General features: G+C 35.9%; 1 protein-coding gene across 1 annotated transcript; it reads left to right on the top strand.

Annotated features, from left to right (window-relative positions):
- Positions 1–6: 6 nt before the first annotated feature.
- Positions 7–3,786, top strand: LOC106328555 (disease resistance-like protein CSA1). The gene is made up of 6 exons (XM_013767021.1): positions 7–25; positions 98–666; positions 792–1,300; positions 1,396–1,710; positions 1,793–2,701; positions 2,773–3,786. The coding sequence occupies exons 2-6, from the start codon at positions 192–194 to the stop codon at positions 3,481–3,483; spliced, it is 2,919 nt and encodes a 972-aa protein (XP_013622475.1). The 5' UTR covers positions 7–25; positions 98–191; the 3' UTR covers positions 3,484–3,786.
- Positions 3,787–10,147: the final 6,361 nt, after the last annotated feature.

Here is a 10,147-nt window from a genome sequence, read left to right as displayed (position 1 = left end):
TGGGATTGAGATCCAAAGATTACCCGTAAGGAAGACATGTTGACTTATTTATTCATTTGTTGAAGAAGACATGTAACTTTTCTAATCGTTTTTTCAGTACTAGCGAGGCGGATTTTGTGAACAAGATCGTGGAGGAACTGGAGAAAGCGTTGACCAAACTGGAAACGGAGGAGGAAGAGAACAAGTTGAAGATGAAGCAGGCGATTACTACTAATACTACTATGCCTTTCTTTGGGACCAACAAACGCGTCAAGCAATTGCAAGAGAAGTTAATGATGGGGATCCCGACCCATACTCGCCTTGTCGGAGTTGTTGGGATGAAAGGTAGTGGCAAAACAAACCTAGCGGAGATGTTCTTCGAGGAAGGAAAATGTTACTTCCTCAGACATTTGTTCTTCAGGGACAAAATAGGTAAGAATATGGAGAGTGGTGCGAAGCGCGATCTGCTCGTACAGCAGTTCCAGAAAAATCTTTTGAAGATATCAAATACTGAAGAAAAGATTAATAGCAAACTTCTTCTTGTCTTGGATGACTTCAGCGACAAGGAAGATATCATATGTCTTTTTGGTGACCGTGGATGGATTACTCCAGGTAGCAAGATAGTTATTGTGGCAAGCGACAAGTCATTGGTCGAGGGACTGGTCGATGATACTTATGTGGTCCCAGGCTTGAACGAAAAGGAAGGGTTAGCATGCTTGAGTTATCACGCCTTTGGAGACGTGATAACTCGGTACTTCTTAACTCGGTATTCTTGGTCGAGGGACTGGTCGATGATACTTATGTGGTCCCAGGCTTGAACCAAAAGGAAGGGTTAGCATGCTTGAGTTATCACGCCTTTGGAGACGCCACACGTTGTGACTCAGACGAAGGGAACTTGCGGACATTATTAGATTACGCCCGAGGAAACCCGTTAGCTCTCTCGACACTCGGCAAGGAGCTTTACGGCAGAGGCAACGGTCAGTGGGTCACAATACATGAAGCACTCGCAAACAAGAATATTCAAGACCTCTTCAAGTCGTGTTACGACTGTCTGAATCGACCGCAGAAAGACGCGTTTCTCGACGTCACTTGTTTCTTTATATCGCAGGATCACGAGTTTGTCAAAACGGTGGTGGACTCATCATGCGGTGACGGTACAAGCGTCATCAAAGATCTCGCTGACAAGTTCTTGATCGAAATCACCAGCGGCCGAGTAGAAATGCATGGTTTGATGTATGCTCTAGGCAAGTATCTAGCATCACAAAACCAATGGAGGCTTTTGAACCAACAAGACATTATCCAAGCGCTGGAGAAGAAACTTGTGAGAGACCTAACTTTTTTTTTTTCTTTCTTTATATATACAACATTTGATCAGATATTGAAATGTTTTTTTTCTGTTTATATAAAAAACCAAAGGATTTCGCCGGAGCTGTCAGAGGAATTTTCCTGGACATGTCCGAAGTTTCGGTTGCAAGAGCCTTAGGTCAAAAACCCTTTCACGGAATGAAAGAGCTCCGATACCTAAAGTTGTATACATCTTGTACACGTTTTCCTGAATCAGACAGCAAGTTAAACTTTCCAGAAGGACTTAAGTTTTCGTTGGAAAAGGTTCGATATCTCCACTGGCATAAATTCCCTTTAATGGAACTCCCAGAGGACTTCACACCCAAGAATCTTGTCGACCTCAAGCTTCCTTACAGCAACATTATACGACTTTGGGACAGTTCTAATGTATATGGCATCTGAATTTTTTTTTCTTTGTTTTTTATTTCTTCATTTTTTCCGTCTGATCTCTGTTTTAATTTTGTTACAGGATGTGACAAACTTAAGATGGGTTGATCTCAGTCACTCCATAAACCTTCAAGACTTATCAGGTTTATCAGGAGCTGGAAATCTTCAAAGATTGAACCTTGAAGGGTGCACAGGATTAAAAGAATTACCAAAGGAGATAATGGAAACTATGACAAGCCTTCTTTACTTGAACATGAGAAGCTGCACAAGTCTCATATCTCTCCGCGAGATCACTATCAAGTCTCTTAAAACACTTATCCTCACCAACTGCTCTAATCTTGAGAAGTTTCAGATGATTTTAGAAAACATAGAAGCTCTACATTTGGATGGTACTGCGTTAAAAGAACTTCCTGAATCCATTAAAGACCGGAAGAAGCTAGTCAAATTGAGCTTGAAGGACTGTACAAAGCTAGCAAGCGTTCCTGATTCTGTAGGCAAGCTGCAGGCTCTTGGAGAACTGATACTCTCTGGTTGTTCAAATCTCAGGAGTTTTCCGGACGTCAAAGGGAACATGAAAATGTTGCGGATTCTATTGCTTGATGGAACTGCAATAAACCAGGTGCCTCAAGCGTTCCCCTCTGGTTCCAATGGTTTACAACGGCTTTCTTTGAGAGGAAATCTTGTGATCCAAACCATCCAAGCTCACATCGGTCAGCTCTTTCATCTGAAGTTTCTTGACTTGCAAGATTGCAAGAACCTCACATCAATTCCGGTGCTTCCACCAAACCTTCAATGCTTAGATGCGCATGGTTGTGACTCGCTGACGACAGTAGCCAACCCACTAGCCTTTCTTAATCTGACCGATCAGATTCGTACCACACTCAGATTCTCTCAATGCAACAATCTGGATGAAGTTTCAAAGAGCTATGTCATATCCTACATTCAGAAAAAGAGCCAGTTGATGTCTAGTGCATTTAACCGCTATAGTTTGGTACATCTCTCTCCTCTCAAGCCTCTTATTAGTGTAGAGAGTTTCTAATAGCGACTTCTACATTTTTGCAGAGTTATGTTATGGAATCTTATACTGGAGCTTGCTTTCCTGGGTGTCATGTTCCTGAATGGTTCCGGTACCAAGAGCATGGACCAGTGATAGAGACAGAGTTAAGAAGACACGAGAGTGAAAACTGGCTTATCGGACTAGATCTTTGTGCAGTTGTCTCGTTTCAACATTGCCAAGATCAAATCAGTGGTTTTCATGTGAAATGCACTTTTGAATTCAAGAATGCGGATGGTTCTTTAATTAGGCGTTTACGTTGCACAGTAGGAGGTTTTTCAGGAACATGGACTGAGCCGCGTAAGGTTGAATCAGATCATGTCTTTGTTAGCTACACAAGCTTGTTGGAAGATCAAGAAACAGAGGAAGATAAGAAGGTGTGTAGTTCCACTAAGGTTTCCGTTAAATTTGAAGTGATTGATGATGCAGGTGAGTTAGTGACGCGCTCGGTGCTTAAATGCGGTTTCAGTATGGTGTATGAACCCGAGGGAACTGATCATGATAAGGTCTCTTGGGAAGTGGGCTGTGATGGACCCCCAAATGTGGCTGATCAGAATACCGATGATGATGATGAACCCATGTCATTCACTACTCAAGAAGCAGAAGTAATCCCCATAGATGGACAAGGTTCTAATGGTGACGACGAAGGTCAACAACAATATTATGAAGAAGAATGCAGAGCTAAACGACAGTGCATCAAGGATGGATCTGAAAAGTAAAGCAAAGGTGGGCCACAAGGACCTTAAGCCCAAGACACAAACGATAGGCCCACTCAGTTTGGCTTTACCCGCGCAACGGTCTGTTCTCAAACTTGAAGATAAGAACAACAAAAGCAAAGTACAGATGAGGCAAGGATGCAGAAGTGATAATGGTGTGAGATTGTACAATAGGTTCTCCCCTATTGATTCTCAAGAAGAGTAGGATCGCCCCATCTGCCTAGAAACTCTAGGGTTTTCATAAGATTGTATAAATAAAGCTCCTTGTAAAGTTGTAATCGACACAAGAGAAGAATGAATGAAATGAATTTTCACTAAACAAAGCTTTCATCTTCTTCATTTCAAGTTTCTCAAAAAAAATTTATGGTATTAGAGCCATGAAACCTTATACACATCCTTCTCTAAATATAGTAAACTCTGTCACGGTTAAGCTCATAGACAAGAATTACATCTTTTGGAAATGGCAGTTCGAAGTGTTTCTCAATGGTCAGGGTCTCTTGGGTTTTGTCACTGGATCCCTTACCTTCTCCAGCACAGACCAAATCGTCCGTTCCAAATCCGGACGACAGTCTCTGGTTTCAAACGGAGCAAGTCGTGCAGTCTTGGCTCTTTCTCAGAAGATATCCAAAAGTATTGTAGTTCATTGCAACACTTCTCAAGAGATACAGCTTACATGGCCAGTCATTTTAACCGTGCCTCATCATCTCGCTTATTTGAGCTTCAGAAACCTATGGTGGATTACTTTCGAGAGATCAAGAACATCTGTGACCAACTCTCTTCCATAGGTAACACAGTTTCTGAACATATGAAAATACGTGCTGCTTTGCTCGGGTTAGGAAGAGATTATGAGCCAATCAAAACAAGTATTGAAGGCTCCATGGATGTTCACAATTGCTTTCAAATCAGAGGTCGTAACCGTGAAAACTATTTCTTCTCCACCAGAGGAAGAGGTTTTCCAAAATATATCTCATCGGCTCCATCCTCCAGGTCTTCAGATTATGAAGATAGTGAATCAAGGCATGTGTATCAAATCTGTGGCAAGCCATGTCACGTGGCTATGGGATGTTGGCACAAGTTTGATAACTCATATCAAATGGATGAAATGCACAGTGCTTTTGCTACCCAACGGATCTCAGACTTTTCAGATGTCGCAGGTCATGAGTGGTCAGAGCCGTGCCTCCATTCATCAAAATGAAACATTAGCTTAGGGCATTATTTCTTGGGAAATTGGGTCATATAGCCACACAAAAAAGTCTAATTTACTATCTACACAATTGCCCTAACAGATCTATATACGTCGTTATTTTTCTATATTAATACTGTGTTGCCTCTTATGTCAACCGGTGAAACCTGCAGCACAAAAAATAATTTTTGATGTTAATTATTAGGTGTAAAACAGTAAATCATGGCTTACCTTTCTCCACATCTTCCTTTTTACTTATCTAGGTAATTTCGTAGAATTTGAAAGGTCTTCGGCACCGAGTGGAGTAACCCTGTCGCCTCCGCCTGCTTCTCATCGATTTTTGACATCTCTTTCGCTGTTATAAACTTCCGCCTCTACTCCGCTTCTGAAGTCGGCTCCCAATCGACGGCGTTAAGTCTGCAGCGGCGCCTCCCAACAACCCGTGTCTATTCCATTTAACAAACTCGATTCTTCTCGGATCTCTTCACTCACGGTAATTAAGTTCTTGGGTTTTAACCTTCGCTTCTCTTCATCTCATGTTATTTTCTTTTCTATTTCGGATATACTCGGAACTAGGATACTATAACTATTAAATCTAAAACCTTTTCGACTTTGAATGTCAGGTATGTTAGATAAATTGACCTCTACAATTTATAGTCGGTTGGGGTTCCCCCGTATGTTCTTATTCTTTCTTAAGTTTTAGTTGCTGTTTTTTTATCAGATATACATATACATAAATCTTGTCAGATTAATTGTTGTGTGGAATAGCATTTGCATTACATAGTTGTTTTGTCGTTTGTATATAGTATGGTTTGTTGTAGATCTATTCCATGTGAAGTGAAATGGAATTAAATATAAATGCACGCTATCTACTTCATATGTAATTGTAGATTTATATCTTATGCATTTCCATTTGTTATCCATACTTGTTTTGTTTTACATAAAAATTAATTTCTAATATACAATAGTATAGCTTCCTCCGTACTCACTATTTTCCCTTCTTATTTTCATCTGTCAGGTTTGGCATAGACGAGTTAGGCATTCCAAGTAGATTGTTTGAGATAGGGTTTGAACCCACTGAAAAGAAAAGGGTTAACAACTATTTCAACCTCCGTTGGATTGAGGTGATAAAGAGTGCATTATAGGATGAGGACCTGGCGATGTTGAATGCGTTACAGTTTGGGCAAGTCTTGCAGATGCATTGAATTCATATGTTATCTATGCTATCGATATGTCTTACATGGTTTCCATTCCACATTATTGTTATACTATACATTTTATTTAACATTTACTTTGTTATATGGATCCTAATGGAAGATTTAGGCTGCCAAGTAGATTGTTCCAAACTGGATTTGAGCCATGTGGTGAATATTTTTTTATTTATATGTAATGATGCAATGTGTATATAAGTAGAATAGATCGTAAAATGGAAAGACCATATATGTGAAATGGAATATATATATGATCTTTACCATTTATATTTTTGTTGTTGTTGCGGTATCATTGATATGAATCTTAGTTTATGCGTATTGATCAAAAGTAGCATTTAAAACTCAATTTTATCACTTCGTTTACCAGATCAACATAAGTGTAAACTTCACACAAATTTCGTTAACCACATCTACATTTGTTTTTTGAGTTTAGGGTTTATATTTGAGTTTAGGGTTTAGTAATTAAGGTTTAAGGTTTAGAATTTAGAGGGTGAGTGAAATTGGGGGTTAGGTTTATGATTTAAAGAAAATTAATAACTTTAGATATTTTTAATATTTGGGTTTATGGTTTATATTTGGGCATAGGGTTTATATTTGAGTTTAGTGATTATGGTTTAATGTTAAGTATTTTGGGGTTTATGATGAAGTTGTTATATGGTTTATTATTGAGGAGTTGATATGGGGTTGGTGTTATATACTATTTTGGTGATATGGAATAGAACATTTCTGAACTTTCATATCATGTGTTTTAATTTTGGTGATATATAATTGGGATCAACATTAACTTTTTCTATGCGATCGTAGACATTTCATAATTTCATAAATATGTACTATGTTATTTATTTTGTTTCATTCTATTTGGGATTAGGATTTATATTTGGATTTAATATTGGAAAATAATTTATAGATTATATTTGGGTTTATAGTTTTTTTACTAGGGTTTAGATTTACTAAGTATGGGTTTGGGTATATTATTTAGCTGTTGTGGTTGGTTTTATATGTATAGTTTCTAGCGGATGTTTGGATGATGTACTATGTCCCAGAGGTAAAATATCATATATGCAACCGACATAGAATAGTATACGCACAATCTGGTAAACATTAACTTCTTCGTGCACTCATCTTAAAAATGTAGTGACTAAGGTTGGTAAATGGAATACAAGATATATTGGAAAGAGATATATTTTAATCCACCAATTACTGCGCATAGCAAATCCGTATGCGGTAAATATATAAGTCACGTAGTTCTCTTCTCTTTTATAAGTTACCACCAACTCACCTCTTTGTTGGGCCACATAGATTACAGTCGATGTTATCTATATTCCTGCTTCACCGGCAACTTGTTGTAATAAAGGGCAGAACCGGATCAAATGAGGGTTAAATGTCAATGATTCAATTATGTCAAAATCATAGTCAGTTTCCTAATTACATTTTTGATTTTGGCTATCTCGCAAATTCACCCTTATTTCTTCTTTTTTTTTTTGACAAAGGGCATAGGGCATCATTTCTTAAAAAAAAAACACTTAATAACATATTAGTATTTAACTAATTAGTCTTAAGTAATAATATATACTTATATGGGTTAAACATTAAAACTTTGTAATATTAGTAAGCAGAAATATGAACCACAACAAAGAAAGACATTTATTAATCCACTATATTAGTTCACAAAATTAAATATCAAATTTACTTTTAAAAGCTTAAAGATTTTTTTTAAAAATTTTTACATAAATTAGGGTAACGAAACAACTTCACGTACATGTCCTCAAACTTAAAGATCATGTTAACAAAGTACTTTCATCTCATTTTTTTTCTTACAAAACACTTTAATTAAAGAATTTTAGTGACTAACTTTTTAAAGTATTTTTTTTTTACGAATGAGGGCATATATCTTTTGATCGCTTATGTATGCTATTATTGCTCGCACGGCTCAACTTGGGCTTCTTACTCAATCCGAATCCAACTTTGCATCATTGTTGAACATCGATTTATCTTGTTTGCAGCCTCACATTTTTAAATATTTATTTGGTTTGAAAATAATCATAAGATATTACCATTTAAAAAAATAAGATATTAAATAATCATTTATGTTGTTTAAAATTGTTATTGTATTACTTATTTGATTAAAATATATCTATAATAAAATATTATTATTTTTTAGAAGTATCTAAATTATTCCATTTAAAAAAAATTCGTGAAGTTATGTTTTATATATTTTTATAAAATATATATTTTAAAATTTATAGATATGTTTTATTTTTTTAGTTTCAGGAAACATAAAGAATAATAAAACTAAAATTTGTTTTTGTAAAAATATATGTTTATATCTTATAAATCTTTCCTTTTTACTTTCTGTGCTTTAGTAAAAAAGGAAAACTAAATTAAAAGTTAATCACAATTTTATTAAGAAAAAATAATCATAATTTTTTATTAATGGCAATCAAAAATCACATTTTTAGTTTTTAAGGATATCTATGTAATTAACCGTCGTGAAAATTAATGCGATCATGACACGTATGAAACTGACTTCTTAAATAATATTATAGAGATTTCTATTTTTATACAAAAATATTAATAAAATGGTAAAAATATTTTATATGAATATGTTTTTATTTCTACATACTTTTATTAAAATTATTTATAATATTATTTTAATTCAATTTCACAGATTAGTTGTAGGCTGTGTGGCGTGATTAGAGCAGATGTTTTTTTTTTTTTTTTTTGAACTTTTGATTAGAGCAGATGTTGAGAACGTTTTTGTTGTAGTTAAAATTCTCAAGTTAACTTCTAATTGTTTTTCTAAGCATGTCTTAACTTTCAATGATTTTAGCTGGCAACCATCGTTGATTGTTGAACGTGCGTTGATGATTTTGCATGAATGTATAAAAGAAAGTTCGGTAAATGTGTATAAAAAAAACATAATGTTATAAACCAAGTGGTGATCGACCCATATCAGACCCAAACCGTCCGTTCCATCAGCTATCCATCCAGCCCATTCGCTAATGACTTAGGCGAATGAGAGTTTACATTTATCTATACTTGATGTTTATCATTTTCCATATGTATTTAGGATAAGTATTATTTCCTATTTTTATTAGGAATAAGATTTCATTTCTCTTATGACGGTCTAAATAAGACGGTCTAATACTTGTATAAAGTAATAATAAGCTTTCACAGCATCTCTTTTATAACACGTTATCAGCACGATAGCCTCTAACTCTAAGCCCTCACGAAATTCCTTAAACTCAGCCGAATATCACAAAACCCTAATTCCGGCGGAACTTCAAAGAGATCGTTCTCCCAAACCGTGAGGGCCCAGACGACGACCAATATATCAAATTGAAGCTCTCGCCAAGACGAATCAGACGCTGCAAACCACTTGTCGGTCCGATCACTGACGCGCCGTCACGCTCTGCTACATTAGCTCTTTCTAGACGTGATCAAGTAAACCGGACCTTCTCCTTCTTCCCTGTTCGTGATCCGACCAAGCAAGTAGCCCGTCCGCGACCCGACTCGAAAAACGGTCAGCTCGCGGCCTCCTTCTCTCTTTGGTGGTCCAAATCTACACTTCATAAGTTTCTAAAGGTAAAACTCGAAACTTAAAAGAACCTACACTGAATTTGGTTGATTGATAAAGATCTGAACCATTAAAATTTGAAGAACCCTAATCTAGGATAATAGAAACCCTAACATATGGAACTAAGTTTTGGTTAGATTGTTTTCCTGTTAAGTTGATAGATCAATGGCTGCTAGGGTTGCTAGACCATTGACTAATCAGTAAATGCATTGAAACCCTAAATCTAAATTATATGATCTGTTTCCTTTATGATGTTTTCAAAAATCTGAAATATCAAAAACCTAAATTGATCCGACTGTTTTGATTGATTGATTTTGATGTATCTGAGGTTTAGGTTGCTAGATTAAAACCTTGAATTATCTTTGATGATTGTTTGAGTAAATAGAACTGTTTAGAATCGAATTTGATCTTAAAATTGTTAAATTGCTGAAAAACCCTAATTTTCCTTTTTGCATAAATCGATTGGTAAACAAGTTTTCATATTGTGATTAATTGTTTGAATATCGAATGAACTGATTAGGAAAATTGCTAGCTTTGATTAAAACCATAATCTGTCCAGAATTGTGAATTTCCTTTTTGCTAAAAGTAAAAAATTTCTTTTTTTCTGAAATTTCTTTTTTTCTTGCTGGAAAATTTCTTTTTACTGTTAGGATTGCTAGAGAATTGCTAAAATTGACTGATTGATCTGATTTAATT

The sequence above is a fragment of the Brassica oleracea genome, chromosome C3 (assembly GCF_000695525.1).
Source record: "Brassica oleracea var. oleracea cultivar TO1000 chromosome C3, BOL, whole genome shotgun sequence".
Taxonomy (NCBI): domain Eukaryota; kingdom Viridiplantae; phylum Streptophyta; class Magnoliopsida; order Brassicales; family Brassicaceae; genus Brassica; species Brassica oleracea.
The sequence above is the reverse complement of the archived record's forward strand: the minus strand, read 5'-3'. Positions and strand labels throughout refer to the sequence as shown.